Source organism: Camelus bactrianus, chromosome 9, assembly GCF_048773025.1.
Source record: "Camelus bactrianus isolate YW-2024 breed Bactrian camel chromosome 9, ASM4877302v1, whole genome shotgun sequence".
NCBI classification, from domain to species: Eukaryota; Metazoa; Chordata; class Mammalia; order Artiodactyla; family Camelidae; genus Camelus; species Camelus bactrianus.
Window position 1 is genome coordinate 61,632,021 of NC_133547.1, and position 26,259 is coordinate 61,658,279.

Genomic DNA, 26,259 nt, shown 5'->3' on the forward strand with positions numbered 1-26,259 from the left:
GACTAAACTGGTCATTAACATCTTATAAAGAGACATAAGAAAAATTATTTTTGAAATACAAGTCTGATCATATCACCTCTCTGTTAAAGCTCACTTCTTACAACTCTTGTAATACCCTATGATCCAATCAACCACAGGCCTTTGCATATGCTGCTGCCTTTATCTGGAATGTTCTCCCACACTTTATCTAACATCGTAATTAACAGTATAGACTTTATGGCCATATTACTTGGATTCAAATCTCACCTCTGCCCTTATTAGCTGTGACCTCAGTTCACTCATTTGCAAAATGGGGAGAACAACAGTACCTACCTTATAGGGTTATGGGAGTATAAATGAGTAATTATGAATAAACTGCTTAGAATAGCACCTGGCACACACTAAATGCTCTGTATGTTTGCTGTATAAATGAACAAACAGATGTAGTCTAGCGTAACAGTCAGGAGCCCAGACTCTGGAACTAGACTGCCTGTGTATGACGTTTGGCTCTAAGACACATGCTGTGAGACCTTGGGCATATTACTTAACCACTCAGTATCTTCATTTGTAAAATAAGGTAATAACCTATCCCATATGTCTATTATGAGGATTAAATGAATCAATATAGAAAGTGCCTAGAACAGTACTAAGAACATAGTAAATGTTATATAATCATAAAGTATTACTATTATTTTCCAGTTATCAACTGAAGTATCAGTTCCTTATGAAAGTCTTTTCTCAATCAGCCTAGGCAAGGGTCCCTCTGTTATTTTCACCCACAGCATTGTTTACCTTTCCTTCATCGTCTTTATCTCAGTTCCTAATTACAAATTTGTAGTTCATTTATTTAGTGATTTATTAGCTTCTATTTGTTCCACTAGATTATATGTTCCACGAGAGAAGAAGCTGAGATAGGTTGTGCCCACATAAATGTGCCCTTAAATACTTAGGGAATTGGGGGAGGGTATAGCTCAGTGGTACAGCACATGCTTAGCATGCATTAGGTCCTGGGTTCAATTCCCAGTACCTCCATTAAAACAAACAAACAAACAAACAAACCTAACTAACTCCCCACCAAAAAAAATTAGTGAATTAATGGGTAAATGAAATGGCTAACCAAAATCTTTAGTTTTCAAAGATTTGTATTCTATTTGAAAATTAGCTGAAGTATTTTATTACCAAATAATGTATTACCATAATCAAGTAATATTAATTTTCAGACTCTGGAATATAAGTGGTCTTTAGAGGCTATAAATGATATACAGTCAGGCTTTAAAAAATATGATAACTTTGACACAACATTGTAAAATGATTATAAATCAATAAAAAATGTTAAAAAAAATATGATGACAAATGAATGACCACTAATAACCAGCACCCTTTCAAATTCAAGCATTTATTCTTTTCATTTACTATAAACGATTTAAAAGTTTTTGCAAGAATAAGTTTTGGATAGTAAGGTTCACTACGATTTTTTATCATCATATGCCCTGGTGACTAACATGGCACCTAGCAGAGAAGACTTCTACAAATATTTGTTCTTTAAGTATGTAGACATCAGCATGAATTACTGCATAAAATATTTATGTGTCACAATCAAGACCTGGAAACTTATAGCACTTAACTGCTGCAAAAAGAGGTGTGGAGGCCTCCTTTGTTAGGGTGTATCTATAAAATCAGAAATTCTGCCATCAACTTTATATCCTCCATAGCCCATAATATGCTACAGTTGCTGCTTGGTAAATGAAAATTTAATGAGAGATTTTTCCATCTGATTGAAGTGGGATGAGATGAAGACACTATGAAACAGGCACACTGCATACAGTCCTAAAGGCACAAGGGGAGTTCACACATATTCACAAAGACTTGCCCTTCCTATAATGCTGGTGATTCTTGGTAGCTCCTGAAAAACCAACTTCAAATCTACATTCAATCTTATGATTTCCTTACAATAAATGACTACAAAATAACAACTGACAGCAGATCTAATATTTAAAGTCAACACAAACTTTACAGATTAGGCATATGCTGGGATTTTTATTGGTTATAAGCACCCTACCTTAAACACTCCAATCCAATCCAATCCAATAGGATTCATTAAACAACTTTTTATTCATTACGAAAGAGAGTTTTATAGTAAACCATCACAACACCACCTCATACCTGGTGTATAAGTAAAACGTTGAGACTGGCTTTTTTTCCTCTTGCCATTGCAAAGATAAAAGTGCACCTGCACTGCAGCTGTAACTGCTGGGTTATGATATGGAGGAACTTCAAGGACAATGTGAGCCTAAGGAGCATGGAAAGCAAGATTGTGTTACACTCAGAACTAAAAATGAAATGCACCTGCTAAACTCAACACAGCTCATAAGTCTTAACTACTCATGCTCTTCCATCATAGATCATTATACACATCAATTGGTCATGTAAGTCATCTGGAGATTTACTCTATGGATACTTCAGTCTTAACAGAGAAAGGTCTTTCAAGTAAATCATTAAAGAAGAAATTGCTTTCCAATCACTCAACTGGGTTTCTAGTTGTAGCAGAAATAAAAAGTCTTATATACTATATAGTCAGATACTTTTTTCTAGTAAATACTACATTAGACATCTTAACTGGAAGTCTGCTCCAGTTTTTAATCAAGTTTAATATTTCCCAAGTTGTGTTACAGTTTAGAGTTCTTATCCTAAATTTTATATTCAAAATGTTCTACATTGGCAATACACAAAATCTGTATCCATATCAACAATAATTTTACACAAGCAGGATGAAAACCTTTAGCCCCAAACCAATTGTAATCCTTAACCTAATTTCTCCAGGTGTTTGGAGAGCATTGTGGGAAGTGGTGTTGTCTATCCCAGAGAAAATTCTGTCTCTATTTTGACCAGGATGATGGAACCACGGCTTTCAGTGTTGAATCCGGGAAGGCTTAATTGGAGGAGTTGGGAATAGTGTATTAAATACACAAACCCCTGAGGATTGTCCTCCTATTTTTTGCCAACTATGTATAGCCTTCACTGAACTTGTTTGATTTCTTCACTGAATTCAGGGAAATAAATTAATGATAACTTCAGTAAGAACCTTCCAATAACCTTTCATTTCTAATTTCTCCTTTCCTGTACACAAAAAAAGGAGAAAAAAAGACACCAACTGTTAGAAAGATACCTTCTTAAACTTTAATTTTAGTATCAGGAAAGTATCTTTCATCCAAATTTCTAAAAATTCTAGTTTACTTTTCTGTTACTCAAAAGAAAAAAGACTCCTCATCTATACCATAAGGTAGCATTATCCAATTTTCTCATTAAGCTTCTTACACATTTCTAAAGAAATAAGGTAAACTTCTCACCCCTTGACATTTTTCCTTGATTATTTTCCCTTCTACTTCCCACTGAGGTCGCCCATCTGTTGAAAAAAAAACAATTTACAGTTAAAAGTAATTAAAGTCAGAAAGCACATAAACAAAATCTAATGTATCTAGTGTCACAAATTTATTGGCAAAAGGAATCTTTATCTCATTGACTTCTGTTATGAAAATAAAATGTGTATTTCAAGGGGGAAAATGTGGAGAAAGATCTTGGGCTGCCTGAGTTTGGAGGCCCCACAATTTTATTCTACTAAGTGATGTTTGAAAATCTTCTGAGATTACTTCCACCAAGTGGCCAACTTCTGCTTGTATGCCTTAAGCAACAGGAAACTCACTCCCTAACCAACTAACCCACTTCATCTTTGGATAATAATTGCCACTGAAAGCTCTTCATGATAGATGACATCTGTCTCTTTCTAGTATCCAGCCTCTGGTCTAAGTACTACTCCTTGCAGTCACCCCACAAAAATCCTGAGTGCTTCTCTGAGAGATTAATATTTCAGATGTTTAAAGGTAGATATGTTTGCCTGTGTCTCCTTTTCTGCTGGCTAGTATCCCCAGTTCTCCATGTATCCCTAAACAACAGTTTAGCTCTCCTGATCATTCTTCTTGAACATTGCTGCAGTGTGACAACCTCCCTCTAAATGCATCAGGCCAAGGACTGAATAGCCCAGCTGAGAAATGATCCAGCATGACAGAGAGTGACTGAGGCGCTTGCCATTTTATATGGAGATGTTCTCTCTCTGTTAATAGAAGTTTACTGGGGCAGCTACACCATGCTGACTCTTACACTTAGTGTTTGGCCAGCAAGTGTTCCTCAGTCTGCCACATTTTCCTACTACCAAGCTCAAGTGCCCACACTGTGAAATTACACAGTTGTTTTTTTTTTTAACCCCTAACCCTTGTTATGTTCATTTCTCCCTACTAGACTTCACCTTCTAGTATTGCGTGGCTTGTCAAGATCTTTTTACTGTATAGCACAGGGAAATGTATTCAAAATCTTGTAGCAACTCATGGTGAAAAAGAATATGAAAATGAATGTATGTATATTCATATATGACTGAAAAATTGTGTTGTACACCAGAAAATGACACATTGTAAACCGACTACAACTCAATTTAAAAAAGAGAGAGAAAACTAATTAGCACAGCTTCTAGGTAGCCCTAAAAACATTAGTGTTAACAGGACTGTTAAACATTTAACTACTGCATCAATTAAACGTGTATAATTTCTTTAACAAAAAAAGATCTTTTTAGATACTGATGGTCTTCTGAGCTATTTGCTAGGCTTTCCAGATTTCTGTCACTTTAAAGATCTGGCCAGCACATTTTCTGTCTCTTCATCCCAAGTGAACTGTTTACCTGGGGAGAGCCCTACCTGCTACTACAGCTCTCACTCCAGTCTGATGTACAGCTATCCTAAAGCATTCTTTTTATATCATGGGCAGTCACCCAGTGACTAACTCATACAAATATCTTCAAAGCCAGCATGACTTCTTCATCTGGTCTGTGAAGATACCGGGAAAGACCCAATGAAATGCCTTCTAGACTGTGACTATCACTTTCCAATCCTATTTGCAGTCTCATTACTAGATAATAGTTACCCTTGTGCACAAGAGACACTATAGACAAATGCTATGCCTACTCAGAATTATAGTTCAATTCAACAATCACTTGTTGGGTCTCAACATGCCAGGCACTTTGAGTTGCTGAGATAATGGAGACAGGATATCCTGCCTTCAATCTGTGGATGAAAGGCAATATAAACAATTCACTATAATGAAACGTCATGGTTATAATAACTAATAAAGGTACATTCTGGATATACTAAGAGCACAGAGGTCAGGGTCCTTAACCTAGCCTTGGGGTAGGAGTATGAGACAAGGAAAGCTACTTGAGAAGTTCTTGAACTAAGTCTTAAAGATAAGGTTGAACCACAATGATGTTGAGGGGAAGGGTAATCTAGGCAGAAGACATAGTATGAACAAAGGCAAGATGGGAAGAAACCACATGATATAGGGAACCATAAGCAGCCGTGCTGGTAGAGTACAAAGGAAGAAAGAGGGAGCAGTAAGAAATGAGGCTGAAAAGATAGGCAACTCATACACCTATAGTCAATCTTTGACAAAGGAGGCAATAATATACAATGGAGAAAAGACAGTTTCTTCAGCAAGTGGTGTCGGGAAAGCTGTACAGCCACGTGTAAATCAATGAAGTTAGAACACTCACACCATACACAAAAATAAACTCAAAATGGCTTAAAGACTTAAGCATAAAACAGGATACTATAAATCTCCTAGAAGAAAACAAAAGCAAAACATTCTCTGACATAAATCGTAGCAATGTTTTCCTAGGTCAGTCTCCCAAGGCAAAAGACATAAAAGCAAAAGTAAACAAATGGGACCTAATTAAACTTACAAGCAAAGGAAACAATAAACAAAATGAACAGACAACCTTCAGACTGGGAAAAAATATTTGCAAATGATGTGACTGACAAGGGCTTAACTTCCAGAATATATAAACAGCACATACAACTCAATAACAAAAAAACCAAACAACCCAATCCAAAATGGGCAAAAGACCTAAACAGACATTTCTCCAATGAAGATATACAGATGGCCAATAGGCACATGAAAAGATGCTCAATATCGCTAATTATCAGAGAAATACAAATCAAAACTACAATAAGACATCACCTCACACCAGTCAGAATGGCCACCATAAAGTTCACAAACGATAAATGATGAAGAGGCTGTGGAGAAAAGGGAACCCTCTTACACTGTTGATGGGAATGTAATTTGGTGCAGCCATTATGAAAAATAGTATGAAGATTCCTTAAGAAACTAAAAACAGAGTTACCATATGATCCAGCAATCCTACTCCTGGGTATATATCCGGAGAAAACTCTAATTCGAAAAGATACATGCACCTCAATGTTCACAGCAGCACTATTTACAACAGCCAAGACATGGAAGCAACCTAAATGTCCAACAACAGATGAATGGTTAAAGAAGTTGTGGATTTAGCCATAAAAAGGAAGGAAACAATGCCATTTGCAGCAACTTGGATGGACCAAGAGGTTATCATACTAAGTGAAGTCACACAGAGAAAGAAAAGTATCATATGATATCACTTATATGTGCAATCTAAAAAAATGATAAAAAAAGAACTTATTTATAAAATACAGAAACAGGCTCACAGACATAGAAAACAAACTTACAGTTACCGAAGATGAAAGGGCGGGGAAGGAAAAATTAGGAGTTTGGGATTAGCAAATACAAACTACTATACATAAAACAGATAAACCACAAGGTTCTACGGTATAGCACATCACAATGGATGCTGAATTTTGTCGAATGCTTTTTTTAATCATATGATTCATCCTTCATTTTGTTAATGTGTGACTGATTTGCAAATATTGAATCATTTTTGTATCTCTGGAACAAATCTCACTTGATCATGGTATATGATCATTTTAAAGTACTGAATTTGGTTTGCTAATATTTTGTTAAGGATTTCTGTATCTACGTTCATCAGGAATACTGGCCTGTAATTTTCTTTTCCTGTGGCATCCTTGTCTGGTTTTGGTATCAGGGTAATGCTGGCCTTGTAAAATGTTTGAAAAGTTCCCTCCTCTCGTATTTTTGTAAGAATTTGGTATTAATTCTTCCTTGAATTTTGAATTAATTGCTCCTTGAATTTTGGTATTAATTCTTCCTTGAATGTTAGAATTCACCAGTGAAATTGTCTGATCCCGGATTTTTGTTTGTTGGGAGGTTTTGATTACTGATTCAATCTCCTTTCTAGTATTCATTCAGTCTGCTCAGATTTTCTATTTCATCATGATTCAGTCTTTAGTAGGTTGTATGTTTCTAGGAATTTACCCATTTTCCCCCCTAGATTGTCCAATTTGTTGGCATTTAATTGTTCACAGTAGTCTCTTATGATCCTCTGTATTTCTGTGGTATCAGCTGTAACATCTCCTCTTTCATTTCTGATTTTATGAGTCCTCTCGTTTTTTCTTGGTGAATCTAGTTAGTCAATTTTGTTTCTTTTTTCAAAGAACTACTCATAGTTTCATTGACTTTTTCTACTGTCCTTTTAATCTCTATTTCACTTATTTCTGCTCTAATCTTGGTTATTTCCTTCCTTCTACTAACTTTTGACTTCATTTGTTCTTTTTCTAGTTCTTTGATGTGTAAAGTTAGGATGTTTGAGATTTTTCTTGTTTTGAGGTAGCCTTCTGTTGCTATGAACTTCCCTCTTAGAACTGTTTTTGCTGCAGCCCATAAATGTTGGTTTGTTACATTTCCATTTCCATTTGTCTCAAGGTATTTTTTAATTTCTCTTTTGACTTCTTCTTTGACCCATTGGTTGTTCAGTAATATGTTATTTAAGATCCACATATTTGTGAATTTTTCAGTTTTATGTAATTCATTTCTGGTTTCATACCATTGTAGTCAGAAAAGATCCCTGATAGGATTTCAATCCTCTTAAACTTATTAAGACTTGTTTTGTGGAGTAACATACGACCTATCTTGGAAAATGTTCCATGTACACCTGAGAAGAATGTGTATTCTGTTGCTGTTGGATGAAATGTTCTGTAAATATCTGTTAAGTCCATCTGGTCTAACATGTTGTTTCAGGCCAATATTTCCTTATTGATTTTCTATCTGGATGATCTATCCATTGATGTAAGCAGGATACTAAAGTCCCCTACTATTATAGCATTACTGCCTATTTCTCCCTTTAGGTCTGTTATATGCTTCTTGTTTTGCTTAAAATCTGACCTCTGCAGAAAGACATTCCTTGACCACCAGATATAAATAGTTCACTATTCAGTCACTATCACTCTACCCTCTTACTTCATAGCACTTTTGTCTACAATTATCTTGTTCACTTATTTGTTTATATGTTTATTGTCTGTTCCCCCACTAGAATGTAGGTTCTATCAAAGCAGGCAACCCAAATGTCTAGTGTCTATAACATAGCAGTTGCTTCATAAATAACTGATGAATTCATAATTGTGAAACAAAATTGGTATTTCTTGAAGACAGCCAGGTACTAGTCAGGGTTGAAAGGGCTGGAAGGAAGTGAGTTTTAAGGAAGAAGAAGACAGATGGAAAAATGGTTTCTAGTCCAAGTAGAAGGTTTTGACAATGTGATGACAGTGAGATGAACTGGTTTGTGAAGTCTGATATTTTAGTATCAGTGGGACCTTTATGTAGTAATATTCATTGGGTACTTTCAAGCACAGGTTAGAAGTTTAGGAGAAATCTACAGATAGAGATTTGGTAACTGATGAAATCTACCAGAACAAAGGAATACAATGAAAAGAAAGCTAAATGTAAAACCTTGGGAAACAGCTATATTTAAGGGCCAAAAAGACTGATAAAAAGATGAGTGGGAATAGTTAAAGATGTGTTAGAATCAGGTATGTATAATTACACAAAAGCCAAGAAAGAAAAGGCCATCAAGGAGAGTGAATAGCTGATTCTCAGATTTTCAGGAGGTTATGATTTCAATATAGTGAAAGACAAAGACTAAACAGTAAGTAGTACATAAGACAATAAAGGTAGATGACAGATTACTTTCCTCAGGTTGAATGATAAATGAAAGAGAAATAAAATGATAGCTTATGAGGGTGACAGAGTCAAGGGACAGAGAATGTTTAGGATGAAAAGATCTAAACATATTTAAACTCTAAGAAAAAAATTCAGTGGAAAAAGTACTGGAGTTACAAGAGATGGTGCAATTTATGAGATAGTACAATATGAGATTGTGGAGGTGGAGGGTATAGCTCAAGTGGTAGAGTGCATGATTAGCATGCACAAGGTCCTGGGTTCAATCCCCAGTACCTTCTCTAAAGGTAAATAAGCCTAATTACCTCCTCCCTTCCCCCCCCCCCAAAAAAAACAATAATAAATAAGAGATAGTGGAGTTACAAGAGATAGTGCAATTTATTAAGAGATGGGGCAATTTATAACCATAAATAATAAAGTTTTAAAAAGATGAAAGGATGAAAACAAATGCAGTAAGCATTTAAATTAAGAAAAAGAACATATTAAGCTGAAAAAAGTATAAAGAAGAAAAAATACAGAAATCAGGGAAATAGAAAACAAAGACACAACTGAAAGGATCAATAAAGCCAAGTACTCTGGAAAAACTGACTTAAAAACCAGAGATGGCACAAATAAAAACAGCAGAAATAGATTTTTTAGAAGTGCTATAACTCTAGATGCAGAGAGAGAAATATTATGAGCAAATTAATGTTAATAAATCTGAAAACTTAGGTGAAATAAATAAAATCCTGGTGTGAAATAACAGAAAAAAATATACATTGGTCTTTGGCTCCGGTTTCTTGTATAGAGTGTCTATGGAATTTCCTGGGTGACGGAAGTATCTTTTTGTTCTAAGGGGGTGACCTGGCAGGCTCCTGGATAAAGGCTGGTCACTACAAAGACCAAGCCATAATCAGAAGCTTAGAATTTTCCATCCCACCCCCAATTCTCCAGAGAGGAAAGAGAGGCTGGAAATGGAATAATCAACCATGCTTATGTGATGAAGCCCCATAAAAATCCTAACAGTATCGGGGAGCTTCTAGGTTACTGAACATAAGGTGGTACTGGAAGAGTGGCAAACCCATAGTGGGCACAGAAGCTCCATGCCTGTTCCCACATAACTTGCTCTGTGTATCTCTTCCATTTGGATGCTCATCTGTATCCTTTATATCCTTTATTATAAAGTGAAAAAAACCAAAACACCTTTTTATATGTATTTAAAGATTCTCTGAGCTGTCCTACCAAAGGATCGAATCCAAGAAGGGGCTCATGAGAACCTCTGATTTGTACCCAAGTTGAGCAGAAGTTGTGGTACCTAGGAACTTACTACTTTTAATTGGCATCTGAAGTGGGGGGCAGTCTTATGGGACTGAACCCATAACCAGTGGAGTCTGCACTAACTACAGTTAGAGTCAGAATTGAATTAAATTGAATTCAGGACACCTAGTTGGTGTTGAAGAATTGCTTGATGTGTGGGAAACCCACATATCTAGTGTCAGAATTGTTGTGAGCGTGGTAGTATTGTGAGAATAAAGGAGAAACACCGAAGTGTGTTTGTCTATTCACCTGGAAAAATACAAATAACCAAAACTAACTCCAGAAGATATAAACTTAAATGATCCTATAACCTTGAACAGAATTATATCAGATATTAATAGTTTCCCACAAAGACAGCTCCCAGCCCAGAAGGTTTCAAAGGTGAGTTTTGTCACATGTTCAAAAGGAGGTAAGGCTACCACATAGATATTTTTAAACAGTGGAGAAAGTTGGGACACATCCCCAAATCACTTTGATATACAGAATACATAGAGAACTCTTTAAGTCAATAAGAAAATGAAAATTGACTCAATGGGAAAAAAACGGGCAAAGACACAAACAGGTATTGCACAAAAAAGTAAACATGAATGCCCATAACCACCTCAATAGTTACCAGGGAAATTCAAAACTAAAGTTCAAGATACTAATTTACACCTAATGGATTAACAAAAGTTAAGGATTATCACCTTCTTATCTATGTCCACCAGGTGATAAGAACTCGAATGTTCACAGCAGCATTGTTAGCTATTGCTTGGTAGTGCCAAAAACTGGACACAGCCCAAATACCCAGTGAGAGAACAGATAATAAAGTGTATAGTGAACATACAGTGAAACTGTATAGTAGTGAAAGTGAAAGATCTTCAGTTTTATGGACCAATCTTAAAACATTAATACTGACTTCTAAAAAAAGCAATTTTCAGAAGAATACATGCAATATTATATAAAGTCCAAAAACAGGGTAAAATATATAAACTAAAACTATAAAGAAAAGCAAAGACTGTTTCAGGAGAGGGATCCATTGGGAAGGGGCACCAAGAGGCCATCGGAGGTAAATGTCCTACTACTTCAACTGGGTAGTAGGTTATGAGTATTTGTTAAAGTATTCTTATAAGAATGGTACTTTACACATCTTTAAATGTTTAAAAAAATGAGAGAGGAAGTAATTGATAGAAATATGTTTTAAATAGCTAAAATCAAATGCCCTGACAGACACAGGATTCTCCCACTTTTCTAAAAATGAATATATAATTACATAATTATAACATAATATTCATTCTTGTATAGAATACAATTCAGAGGTTTTTAGTACATTCACTGTGCTGTATGATCATCACTGTTAATTCCATAAAGCCTGCACCCATTAACAGTCACACTCCATTGACAGCTCCTTCCAACCCCTGGAATCCTCTAAGGATTGCTGTTTTTGGACATTTTGTGCTGGCTTCTTTCATTTAGCACAATGCTTCTAAGGGTAATCCATACTGTAATATGAATCAGTTCTTTATTCTTTTTTATGGCTAATATCCCATTGTATGGCTATACCACATTTTATTTATCAGTTGATGATCCTTTGCACTGTTGCCATTTTTGTCTATTATCTAAATAATGCTGCTAAAAGCATTTGTATTCAAATTTCTGTGTGACCTGTATTTTCAATTCTTTTGAAAACCCACACATACATGCACACAGCCCTAGAAGTAGAAATACTAGGGGATTCTTCTACTTTTGAGACATCCTTAGTGAAAACTTAATATTTATATGAAAATTTAATAAATGTTTGCTTTACAGTAAAATCTGTGTAAATGATGCCTACAGCTTTAGGAAAACTATTTTGTGATTAATGTTAGTAAAATGTCTGAATAATTCACTTTACCCTTTTGCACCTTAGTCTGAGGTCAGTCAACTCAAATCTTATCTTATTTACCTTGTCCTTTTTCAAGGAAGATGATTTTGGATTCTGGAAGAAAATTAGATCCAGTAACAATCATTTCATGACCACCAGTTACAGAGCAACTGTTGATGCTATACTTTTCAATATGAGGAAGTTCTTGAGCAGATCGCTGGGCTGTTTTTCATTTTTTAAGAGTTGAGAAGAAACAAAATATTAGTTTATAGTCTTTAATACATAGATGAAAAATTCTAGCTATAAAAGAAGCAAACTCTGGGTTTTTTAAATGCAAGACAATGGTAATAATACCCACTAAAATAACTACGCTATTTAGAAAACAAAGTAGATTTATTATATTCATGTGATTTCTAAATTACTTTCTTAGACCATAACTGTAGAGAAACTAATAAAGAGAAATTAATTAATGCCTGCAACTTGATATTAACCCCAACACATTTATCTCATTTGCCTTTCTCTTTTAGTGCAAGTTTTTAATACATTTCTTTCCTACAACTTGTCTATTAAAATTGATAAATCTAATTATAAAAAGCAAATTAAATCAAAAGATGCACAATTATATTGCATACAATTAAAATAAGACAAGTTTCTAAAGGACAAACACCAAACAACCCTTTCATCAAGAAATTATCTGGATCGTCATTAAGACATCAGAATTACATTTTGGACAATTTTCTAAAAAACAACTGAAGTATACATAAAGTACACATTTCAATACTGAATTTTAAACTAGCAACTTTTCCTTGGTGCCACCTTTTTCTGATATTGACTGATTCCAAGTTGTTATATTTTTTGGAGATCCCATTTCTAGCTTTTCTTCTCTTTCCTTTTTAAAAAAAAAAATGCATGAGTTTCAAGCTATAGATTACACTTCTTTTGACTGTTTAGGTTCCCTAAGGGTTGATCCCTGCCAAACGTCTAAATTCTCTCTGGATTAAAGCAAATTTTAAAAAGTCTGGGTTATACTTTCTTCTTCACATTTTGGAAACAGGTCTACTTTTAGTCCTACAACATGGGTGGAAAATTGGTGGCTCTGGGGGTCAGCTGTGTTTTGTTTGGCCAGAACAACATTTTAAAGAAATTTAAACTTGAACGCCTTTACAAAGCATGCACTTCCAACTATTTAATACCCAGCCGCAAAAAGTATGTGAATTGGGATCCCTGCCCCATTCAAAGAGAATGGTAGAACAGACCCCTGCATAGGGAATGGGTCTGGAATTCAGGGTGAACTACGACTTAAGAAGCACCATACACCAACCTAGATCTCAGAAAATACTTATGTTCCAAATGGCTCACAAAAAGGGGCATAAAAACAAGCACAGACTAGCCTAGGGAGTAGACTAATACAAGTTTTAGATACTTATGTTGGAAACTGGCCATCACAGGTACATTCAAAGTAACAGCAAAAACGTGTTCAACAAGTGACACTAAAATATTATGCATGTGTTAAAAGTATTTTTAAGAATATTTAACAATGAGAAAATGTCCACTGTAAGTGAAAATACCAAATATTATATATTTATGCATAGACAAAAAAAGAAAAAAAAAAAAGAAAAGCCAAAAAAAAGTTAATAGTCACTATTTTGGAGAAGTGATTTACAAAAAATTTTAATACTACTCTCTGTAGCATTCTGCATTTTCCAGTCTCAACAATAATCACATATTAATTTAATAAACTAAAAGAAAAAACAGAAAATCATTTTAGAGTAAATTCATCTCAAAAACTCAAACTACTTTATGAACTTAAATATTTAAAATATGTTGCTAAAGAAGAGAGAAATATATGTTTATATGGGCATTGAATACTCTGCTACAGTAACAGATGCTGGCAATGATAGCTGCTTCTAAGAAGGGGAACTAGCTTACTCAAAAATCTACTTTTCACTCTTTCATTCTTTTTGAATTTTGCACCATGTACCTGTATTATCTATTAAAAATTAATATAAAAATTACTTCCACAATGAATTTGCTCAGTGATTCCCATGCTCAACTGACAGATAAAGTATTACTCCAATTCAGCAAACAGCAAAAGGAGGCATAGAAAAGTAAAACAGGTATGATCCCAAATTAAGAATGCATATGGCGTTGGTGGTATGCTGGTGAGCATAGCTGCCTTCCAAGAATGCATGTGGTTAACAAAAATACAATGGTATAATATAATCCAAAGAATATTAAGAAAACCTGTTTTAGGCACAGCTCTGTTACTAACAAGCAAATAATTTTGGGGGAGCCCTTAAGATATTTGTGCCCCAGTTTCCTCCTACACAAAACTAAGACACAGAATTAGAACACTTCTAAGTCTAAAGACCTACGCTAAAGGTGTAACTCACAGTCTCAATATTTCACTTCTATCAGCTATCCTACCAGAGGTCCACAGTCCTCCAGGGCTTGAGCAGATAGAAGGTTCTAGGGCCTTTTCTCATTTCTTGGCTTTGGGGGAAAAGAATTCACCTTCTCAATCTGGTGTTGTAAGTGAATTTATGGTAAAACACCAAAAACAAAATCCTGTAAGTCCTTATTTAGCTGAAGTGTCACACAGAGACAGGCATCATCCATCATGAAGGCTGACATTTTAATGAAACAAAGCTGACCAAGTAACAGTATCAGAATCACAGCTTCATGATTTGGTCCTCAGGCATAATCAAGCCCACCTTCCTCATTTACAGATAAGAAAACTGTGGTCAAGAGAATGTCTATAGCCACATAGCTATCTAAGATCAAATTATAATGACAAGTCATTTTCTAACTGCAAGATCAGTACTCCTCCCACCTAAATATGTAGCTTATTTCCATATAAAAAAATCACACCAGCTATCCAGACTCTATACTTCAGTTACTTTACAGATCCAGACATTACATTATAAGCAAAACAGAAAATGACCTATTATAAACAAAATTTTAAAATATCATCACAAGCTCACTTACAGCATTCAACAGGTATAGAAGCTGTCTGCAGAGAAAGGACTTTTCCATTGGGCTGTGGGATATGTACACGAAACACAAGTCGTACTCTAGTATTCTTTCTGCCAATATCAGTTTCTCCTTTTCGAAGTTCTATATCTGAATTGCGGAGTTTCAAAATGCCTGCACAGTCAATACTAGAGAAAAAATATACAAATTTTATTTGCTTACTGAAAATTAGTTCTAAACAACTCAGTTGAACAGTTATTGGTAATTTGGCAGGGAAAAGCTATCACTGCCTAAAATCAGGTCACAAAAGAAAGATATGATTGCTCTTTTCTGCTATTTAAATTTTGGGATTAAAAATGTTTTTGTATGACAAAAGTGTAATAGTAAGTGTGGCATATTGTCTGTAAAGAGGACTGTTAATAATGCCTCCCCATTCCTGTACTCACATGCTACCTCTCCCATTAAGAGGTGGAGTAACTATGTCCCTTCCACTTGAGAGCTGGCCTTATGATTTGTTTTGACAAACAGAAGGTGACTAGGTGATACTGTGTAAGTTATGAGCCTAGCACTGAAGAAGCCTTGTAACTTCCACTTTTGTTGTCTAGGAGCCATAAGCCACTATGAAGAAATCCAACTAGTGTGCTGGAGAGAAAGGCCCAGACAATCCTCAACTACTTGAGTCACCCCAGAGGAGCTCCCAGCTGAATTCAGGTGCACCACATGAATGGACCAACTGGGTCCGGCCAACAAAAAAGAATCATAAAAAATAATAAACAGTTATTATTTTAAGCCAATTAATTTTGGGAGTGGTTTGTTTCCAGAACTCGGTAAGTGAAATATAAAGTAAAAAGACTGTTTAATTCTATACATGTAACTGGGTCAGAAAAGATTAACTTATAGGACTATAAATAAGTCATTAATAATATACTTAAACTTTTATAGTGATACATTTATTAATAAAAACAATCCATCATGCTTGTCTTTCTAAAGAATACACATGTAAGATTAAATTTTTGGCTTTTAAGGTCTAACATTTCATCATCCTTCAAAATTTTTTACTAAGTATAGCGGCTTATGACACAATCATGGTAGGAAACAACAGTACCTATAACATATCTTTGTTATTCACATGTTGAAAGAATAAAGCAAGAGATAGCTACTTGATCAAATATTCGAGTTAAAGTTAACGCTCTCCTATGGCATTCCTTGTTATCTGCCCTCTTACTTTATCTACCAATGGTTCCAACTCTAATGCTCACTGCCCGGAGGCTGCAGAAATCACTTTGAAGGACAATATATGTTATAGAACTAGGTTGTCAGGATAAGGACCAGTAAAGCACAAGGAAGAATCTGAAAAATACAATATTTTCAACTTCAGAAAGACAAAGGAAAAGAAATTTTTTAAAAAGTAAATACTTTTGAAGAAAAATTTTCCATTTATGGATAACAAACTATATTTAACTAATAATGAAAAACTGCACTTTAGCTCAGAGCAGTATTGATCAAATTGTATCAAGGTAATGATTATTCATGTCAACATGCCAACATGAGTATTTAGAAGGAAATACCAGAGGAATACCAGAGATCATCCATTTTACTGAGTTTATTTTATTTATTTATTCATAGTTTATTATATTTATTTTATATATTTATTTATATATCATATATTATATATTTAAATTTTAAATATATTATATATTTAAATATATTATATATATTTTATAATATATTTTATAATATATATTATATTGTATATAATATTTATATACATTGTATTTGTGTATTTATTATTTTTATTTATTATTGAGTTATTTATTTTAGCAGAGAGTTAAGTTTCTAACAGAAGATTTGGAGTAAGAGCATCAGAAATGATAATCTTAAAACTTTGGCTAAGAAATGAAAAAAAAAGAAAAAACCAAACCAATAAAAAACCCAACATATATGTAAGAATGAAAATAACATTTAATTCTGTTTATAATACAAATATATTTTAGATCAGAGTGTAACATTGCCACATTCACATTCATCTAGTTTTTAAAACAGAGAGGAGTTATGAATAGGGTAAGGCAATGAATATTGGTATATTTAAAGTATCTTATAGGGTGGCTCTATAGTTTTTGGGTTAGTATACTGATCTTAAAAAAAGGATCTTACACATCCAAGATAGATTAGGCTTGAAATGAACAGTCTGTGGGATAGCAGGCAAAACAAGGGGAATAGTGATCAATCCTTCCCACCTTACTGCTTTTAGAGAACAGTGGAGCCTTTTAATACACACCTACAACTCACTTGGGCATAAATTATTTTGAAAAATGGTCTTATCTATCATTCACAAGTTTTTTTATTTATCACTATCTGAAACTATACTATATTCAGTCACTACAGTTTATCTTAGTAATTAGTTCCTGGTAAAAACAGGCTTATTTGGCATTAACTGCTGTTATGTAAGGTATCTGGAAAAGATTTCTTAGATTTGGGTAACTTCCTAATTGTTCTTACTCAGCCCTTTCTTGGACACACACAATGCTGTCACAAATCTAAGTTCCTACAGAATTCCTGTTCTCCAATCTAACAGTCTAGAGTCAGAGAAGCTTCAGGTGTGTGCATAGCAGGGCAGGGTAGGATGAAGGCGCTATGCTGCTTGCAACTAGTAACAGTGGTATTTCCACAGCTTTGTTCTTTCTGGTCTGATCCAAGCAAGCAGTATAATATGTCAGGTCTGGTTAGGGAAGAGACATGAATCTTGACCACCACCTCTGTTCCATGTGAAAAGGAGGAGGCAGATATGTTTAGATCCTACTGTTCCATTTTTTTATACTATTCCATATGTAAGACTTTCCCAATTTCTTGAGAATCTATCTTAGGAACTCATGTACTCCTTTTTCTTTAATTTATTGATTTATAGATTATTTTTAGAAAGGATATGAGGCATTTTACAACACAAATACAAATAAGGTCAAGAAGAAGGAAATAGAAAAAAATTTTATAGAAAGAACAGGAAATAAATATATCCCAAATCTAGGCTTATATGAATTTCTATGACCATAATTGAGCTTAACCATGAACTTCCAGAAGAAGCCAAGGCCAAAAGCAAAGGTGATAAAGTTTTTATAGGCCTCCTTGGTAAAGCAAAATCTATCATGTCATCAGGAAATACCAACTTTCTCCCTTTAACCTGAAAGGAGAGAGTGAGAGAGAGAGAGAGAGAGAGAGAGAGAGAGAGAGAGAGAGAGAGTGTGTGTGTGTGTGTGTGTGTGTGTTAATAACCTAAGAGATAATAAAATAATCTGAGATAAAATCTTTAACAGTAGTTTTCCAGATTATGAAGAAATATTTAATTCATATAGCTATTTCTTAAACTGTCCTTTAAGCAAAGATATGACACATAATAAGCTTCTTGATGATTTTCTATTTAACTTGATTCAAGTCTACTTCTCTGAACATCCAGAAAAATGAATGGAAATAAGGCCTGCAAAGTGCCACCTAGGGACCAATTTTATGAGTTCTTAGAAAAAGATAGTTCAAAGCTGAGTTTCATATTCCCCTCTGCAGCTGAATAACCATATATTCATATCCTTTTGACTCTAGATTAAAAAAATAGGATCCCAGAGTAAAGGGGAAGTCTACTTGCATTATCATTCAGAGGCTGGCCACCTCACCCTAATTGAAAATGGGTCAGTAGGATGCCTGTAGACAGGGTCAACGCTTTTCTTACAAAAGAACTTTGCTCAAGTGCCTGAGAATCCAAATTTCTTTTTATATTACAGAACAAAGAAAGTTAAGAGTAGAGATTATCAGCTAGCTGTCTGTCTTTGCCATAAAAGAACTCTGTAGTAGCCTGTGTAATGTCTTTGGGGGGTTGGGTTCTATTCATCTGAACAAAGGAGGCAAAGATAGTTTTATTCAAGTTTATATTGATTCATCTTTCCTGGTGATAAGTAGGTAACAGGCAATTCTTATTTTATAAATAATACTATTATATCATAAATTGCTATGTCCTTGGGGATATATTCAGTTTACTTAAAAAGTTATTTAAATATAAATTTAAAAGAAGAGTGAAATATGACTTTAATAGAACTGTTCTTGCAATAGCCTGAAATAGAAGTCACTGCCATTTTAAAAAAGGTCTATATTATAGTTTGAAGCAATTTCTGTAACAAACTTCACTGTAAGGTTCACATCCCTGGTTGTGGCAGATTAATAGCTGCCTACTAAATATTCTTTGCTCTATTTTTCTTAGTAAGAGACCCTATATGTTGTTAGAAGTGGCAATGCACTCAGGTAAAAAACATATTCAGGTCTTCCTTTATATACAAGGATGACCAATGAGATGTAGTAAAGGTGTTCAGTAAGTTCCTGGGAAAAGCTTTTTAAAGTGGCCTGACTCTTTAATCCTTCCTCCTACCCCTTCTTCCTTATTCCTTCCAGGATAATAGCTGTGATGGTTATAGGCCCAGAAGCCACTGCGGATCAAGAGGCATCTTGAGGATATTAATCACATGCTAAAAATAGCAGAGAGAAAAAAAAAGAAGGAGCTTGGGGCCCCAATGACTTATGGAGCCACTGTGCGCTAGCTCTAAACTGTCGGAGTATTTCTTTTATGGAATAATAAATTAAACCTCTAACTGTTTAAGCAACTGCACTTCAGGTTTCTATTACAGGTACTATATATATTCCTAACTAATATATTGAATAAAACTCTTTTTGCATTCTCATTCAGAAGTTGGTTAGCTCATTTTATTTGGAAATGGGTCAAATGGGACACCAGGAAGTTTTCCTTAAGGAAAAGTTTTCCTTAAGGAACCTTAACAATCATAATTGTATTGCAATTATTTATTGTCTACCCCATTAGAATGTGAGTGACTTGAAAAAAAGTCCATATATTTTTGTCTCTATTACCTAGCATGATGTTTGGCTGGTACTACATGGTCATAAACATTTGCTGAATTGAATTTTTTCAATGGAAACATGGTACCAATCTTAGCAAATGTACTATAATTATTTACATAATGTTGTTCAGTTAATTTAGAACACTGAATATTTTATTCTGTCCTATAAAAAGTCTTATCTGAAAGTTGTTTTAGGAAAAGAAAAAAGCAGTCAATTTTGTGGCATGTTTCAAGATACCTGGCTGACATATTATTTTCAGGAAGAAGTGGAATTTCCAGAACCTTTGTGCTGGCAATTATTATCTCTTGGCTTGCTGTAGCAACTGTCTTCCCAGTGATTCGATGCACCTGGTAAAATGCATGAGGCCGTAAATATCGATCATCTGCTGTTCCAATAAACATCTGCAGATTTATCGGCTTTTCACTATAGCCCAGGAGCTAATTTGGAAAAGCAAACAGAAAAACACAATTTATTATCCATGCATTTTACAATAATCACACAACAGTAAGTCTATTATATCTATATTATATATTATTTATACATAAAATGTTATTTCAAAAATAACAGCAATAAAAAAGTTAAAAAGTAATAAGTGAACAGCCCTCCAAACTTCAGAAATATTTTAAGAGTTGTAAAATGCTGGAATATATTACAAAGGGGTGGAGCGGCATTTTTTTTTTTTTGGATTAATATCTAGATCAACTTAAATTTTGAAAAGCGTTGGTTAAGAGTGCTGTGGAGAACACAAAAGAAATGTTGATTCTGTGCTCCAGGGAGCATTAACTATCCAGACCAGACCTAAAGAATGGATGTGTGGGAAAGTCCTCTAACAAAATGTTAAAATCAGAGACACTTTGTTTTAGTAGAAAAGATGTGAAAAACCCTATTTGGTGTTTCCAACTTAGAATTTCAACTGATTTAATAAGCTGGGTGCAACTTGACTTTTTTTGGTATCTTTCACTATTGCTAAGGCTATTATAAGATTGATAAGGGAGATGACCAGGAACTGCTGGAGGCAAAAACAGTGACCACAAGAAAGGAAACAAAGCAAAGAAACACAGCCTAAGGCACTTAGGAAGACTCCAATGTCCAGTCTGATGGCTGAGTAGCACCCATCTAACCCACCATCATGCAGGTAGCAACCACAAACGGGAAAAAATATAAAGAATGACTTTAACAGATGGTAAGTACCAAAGGAAGATACTGGAAGCAACCTGACACACATAAGAAGAGAATAACAAAAGGTGTGTTTCCTGTTTTTATGGTTTTTAACCTGAGAAAAAGCCAGCCCACGCCTCACAGTGTGGCTCCAACTACCAAAGAAAATCTACAGTCTGAAGGGTTTGAAGAACTGAGGACAAAGTCTGACACAATCACAACTTCTGGAAAGTAAGAGGGAAACCCCAGAAAAGAGATAGTGAGAGAGGGGAAGCTCCAAATTATATATATAAACCCTGCCCAATCCTCTGGCTGACCTGTAACCATTCATGAACTGGGGCAGATCCAAACAGCCTAAGGCTAAAATAGCTGAAATGAGCTTATGAGCTACCACCAACCACAGGGAGATAGGTTTTACAGAGGTTGACTCCAACCAACTTAAGTGTCTGTTTAAACAAAAGAATTCAACATTCTTTTGGGAGTGCACATGCAGGTGCATATATATTTGTTTTGACATTGAGCTGGAGTTCTTTATACATTCTGAATATTAATCCCTTGCAGATATATAATATGTAAATATTACCTCCCATTCTGCAGGTTGCCTTTTCACTTTCCTGGTAGTGTCCTTTGATGCACAAAAGTTTTTAAAATTTTGATAGAATCCAATTTATTTATTTTTCTTTTGTTGCCAATGTAGTGATTTGTTTTCACTACAGCAAAACTAGATAGAGTGGCTGGACGCTGTTCTAGGCCACATAGCTTCTAAACCTGAGATTTTATGAGCTACCTAATAACGTTAAAAATTCTCGTTTCTGTATAAAGTATCCTGACACATGATAGCAGATACAGAGTGCCTAGTACAGTGTCTGACATGTAGCTAACAAATGTTAATTAGCTATTAGAATGCATCCAGATTCTAAGTATAGAATCTAGCCAGAGTTTCAAATGTGTAAGAGTTTTATTTGATTATGTAGTCCCCTCAGGTGAGTGCTTTACTCCCCACTGCTTGTCACTCCCTGGCTTTATAGTGGAGTTTGTAATCATGCAACATCATAGTTTATTGATTGTCCTCCTCTACCCAGGAAAGGACATGAAGACTTTTGCCCATTATCAGATAAAATAATTTACCCAGGATGGTTTTCAGTCCTGTAACATTTATAGAGAAGCAAATAAAGCTTGAACCATTGCAATAGCCTTAAAACTGCTTTCTTTGTTTTCATTCTTGCTCCCCTACAGCCTATTCTCTGTCCAGGAGCCAGAACAAACTTGTAACATTAACCGGGTAACTTTATCTCCCTGCTCAGAACTCTCTAATGGCCTCCTTCCACACTCAGAACTAAATTCAAATGCGCTATGATGATTTACAAGTCCTGTGTGATTTGGGCTCTGGCTAACTTGTTGCCTTACCTTCTCCTACTCTCTCCCTTCCAGTCTGCTTTGGCCATCTTGGCCTTATTGCATAAACCACCCAAGCTCATTCTTAACCTCAGGACATTCACACTTAATATTTTATGCCTGTGGAATATTCTTTCCTCTGATCTTCATACTACCTTACTCCTTCAGCTGTACACTCAAAGGTCAGCTTCTTAAAGAAAAGCACCCATCTCAAATATCACATCTTTACCACCTCATCCTGTTTTATTACTCTTCATAGTACCGGTCACTAACAAAAGTATATTATACATTTGTTTACATCTGTTTTCCTCAGTACCCCATAAGTTCCAAAAAGACAGAAAACTTGTCCTATTCACCACTCTACTCTTTCTTCTTTTTATTGAGGATCTATTATGGAAATATCTACAACATATGACACTGCTCCAGGCAGTATTACATAGGTGACACTAAAATAAAGAACAAAGTGGCAGGTATTAAATTCATGGAGAACAAAAATAGAAAATAGGAATAAAAAGGATAAATACAATAAATCTTTCCTATGAGACCCTAAAGAGATTTTTTTTTAGTTGACTACATATAGAATAATTAAGAGAAGGAAACAAAGAAAAGAGAAGTTCTGAGCTTCAATACCCAAGAGAATGGTGCTATCACTAGCAAATAAAATGAAGAAGTCACTGATTTAGAACAGTTTAGAGGAAGATTAGGTAATGTTTTCAATGTTAGTCATGCTGTATTCAAGGTAACAGTGAGACATCTAGATGGAAATGTGAGACTATACACACATACATTCTTTTAGCCCAGCCATAGTGTTATTACACAACAACAAAATAATCCACAGTCTACGGTGCCTTAAAAGGATGACATTTGAAATCCTCTTTCCTTTTCTTGTTTTGACATGATGACAATGAGGATAACACAATAATGACATAATGAGTATGCATCATAAAAGTTTCAGAACACTAATACTCAGAGCACTTGAAAGATCATTAACTGCGTATCACTGTGATTTGCAGAATCAGTGTGAAGATATGAGAGTGCCAATATGCTCTCTATCTTAACTACTCTTCCATCGTTGCACAAAAATAGCCATGGTCAATTTATAAATGAATGAGTATGGCAACATGATCAGTGAAGGGCACTGAGGGCATTTAATGAAAAAGAGCCAGAGATTCAAATTCCTATCAATACATGAAATAATCATTTTTCTTCAAAGAACAGAACTAGTCTAGTTGCAAAGAATTTCAGAACATCCCATCATATATATTTAGATATACAGAAGTTTATGAACTTGGGACCCAACTCCTTAGTCTATATAAATACCCCTCAAATTGCAGTTTTAACACATACAAATTTCTCATGAATGCAACTATCACATAAGTTGAGGAAAACTTTAGCAAGAGTTCATCACTTCAGAAAATCGTATCACTGCCAGTAATGCCATTCACCCATTGATTTTAGGTTGCTGATCAATACACCTGCCTACAAGCATCTAACTACTCCATTGTGTCTTCTATACAACATATCTTTTCATTATAATTAGTTTTGGAAATTTGTTTCCTTTTAATATTAAAGCATTATATTGATATTTTAAAAAGTATATCTATAAGTTGATTATATTGTCTTTGCATTTCCTTTTCAGGTTAATGAAGTAGTATTATAAAATATTTGTTTAAAATAAAAAGAGTGGGAATGGGTCTGATAGGGTTGAGAATCACTAGTCTAGAAGATCTGCAAGAGACATGTAAGTATTTTATCTTGGACCAGTTTGCCTAAAGGCAAATCCTCCAGTCTCCTGTTAAGGGAGCATAAACCTACTGGAAGTATTTTTGGGAGTTAAGAGGAGTCAGGGGTCTCCTTATTCAGTATACGGACTTTCATTAGCCTCCCCTTGCATCCCCATCCCATTTTCTGTACAGATCCTCAAGCCTGCCTTCAGTTATTCTAGAACCTAGAATCTCTATTTCACTCCTTCAAAAGAGTAACTCTCCAATATTCTCTCATGGTAAGCCAGTGGTTATCACTTGGTTATACCACATATGGGAGAAAATCTGGGAAGTCTGCTTCTTTTATAGACTTTCAACCAATCCTTCTATTTCCGGCTCCACTTCACATCCCACTTTCAGAGACACCAGTGCCTCAAACCCCTTGAGAGCCTTCCCAAGGTTCTTTTTTTCTCTTTTTTTCCAAGGTTCTTTGGTGTAAAATGATTTGTGATTATTTCTTGGTTCTTTCTCTCCAACAAACAAGCTTAAGTTGTAGTTCTTTAGTATCTAATGAAGGTAAACATACGTCTTCAATCTACTATATTTAACTGGAAATTGCAGTTTTCTGTAAATATTTATGTAGTCAAAAAATCTATCAATATTTTCAGTTGTGATTTCCTTTTTACATATTTTGGTATAAGCAAGTTAATAAATTTTAAAGCTTTAACTGAATGGAAAATAATTCCATTAAAAAAATAAAATGCCAATATGATTATAGTTAAAAAAAAAAAAGCCTAAATAAAACAACTAAAGGAGAAATAGCAAAAGTGTGGGCATATGTGTGCATATGCACATAAATAAAGTTCACCTATTTTTCCCTTTTTTTTTAAATTTCATTTTATTTTTAGCTTTTTTTTCTTTTTATTTTCTTTTTTTTAATTGAAGGTACTGGGGATTAAACCCAGGACCTGTGCATGCTAAGCATGTGCTCTACCACTGAGCTATATCCACCCCACCTACTTTTGGTTTGTATGGAGGCAGATAGGGTAAGTGATAACGTAAAATAGTCATCCACATTTGTATACAGAGGTGAAAAAGTGAAGGTAGAGAATGGTGATATACTTTAACTAAATTAATTCATTTAATCCTAAAATTCCTATGGGGTACATGTCACTTTTTTCCAGTTTACAGATGAAAAATCTTAAGCAAAGAAAGATTAGGCAACTCATGACAAGTAAGTGATTAACCATTCTTTTCTGCTATATCTGTTGCTCTTTCAAATTTAATCCCACATTGAACAAATTATTCTATAGAACCAACGGTTCATGTAGTGGAGGAAGAAATACTAACAACTTTACCACTTGCCTCAAAGTGTCGTGAAGCGGACAGCATCTATTTTGCTATCTCCAGAGCATAGTATAGTATCTATCATGTTACAGGGATTTAATCATTGCTGAATGAATGAATTTTGGAATGAGACTGTACAATTTGGTGGAGCAAAATAACACATGAGGTTAGTCAACAGAATTATTTAAATAAGAATTATAGCCACTAAAGTAGCCGCTCAAAATGAAGAAATAAAATCTAAAATAGAAAATACAAATAAAAAATTTTATTGCTTCTATTAAGTTACCCAAATATCACATAACGTTCCAGTAAGTACCATATTCCAAAGTATCCTTGTCATATTAGATGACTCACAAAAATACCAGCTTGGCAAAGACATAAGCCACCTGTCCTTTATACTTTGATAGTAAAATGAACCAGTGATGGGGGAAGGTAATCACGCATATAAGATTTCAAAGGGGATATATTTCATAACACATATTTCAGCCAACATCTGCTCCAAGCATATAGACTATAGCATAAGAAAAACAGGGCTTTTCCTTTGCATTTCAGGGATTTTAAAAGAACATCAAGTAAGTTAGACTATCACCCCATTCCATTTCCAGAGCAGCATTATGTTGTAGGCAATAAACAAATTATTGCTACTATTAATACTACTCACTAAAAACTTTCAACTAGTATCGGTATACTTCTCTTCAGGCTACTTTCTGCTTTGTAGAAGAAAGTAAG

At 34.7% G+C, this 26,259-nt stretch overlaps 1 protein-coding gene across 4 annotated transcripts in view; it reads right to left on the bottom strand.

The window, feature by feature from the left end:
- NFATC3 (nuclear factor of activated T cells 3) overlaps nt 1-26,259 on the bottom strand; it is a 115,108-nt gene that overhangs the window by 44,707 nt on the left and 44,142 nt on the right. For all 4 annotated transcript variants that reach the window (XR_012509255.1, XM_045522277.2, XM_074370536.1 and 1 more), the window contains exons 4-8: nt 20,165-20,364; nt 15,053-15,225; nt 12,146-12,286; nt 3,327-3,382; nt 2,143-2,269 (exon numbers count right to left, since the gene is read on the bottom strand). Coding sequence is in view for 3 of the 4 variants with exons in the window: in XM_045522277.2 (XP_045378233.2) it covers nt 2,143-2,269; nt 3,327-3,382; nt 12,146-12,286; nt 15,053-15,225; nt 20,165-20,364 (697 nt within the window). In the remaining variant the exon portion in view is untranslated. The remainder of the gene's footprint in view (nt 1-2,142; nt 2,270-3,326; nt 3,383-12,145; nt 12,287-15,052; nt 15,226-20,164; nt 20,365-26,259) is intronic.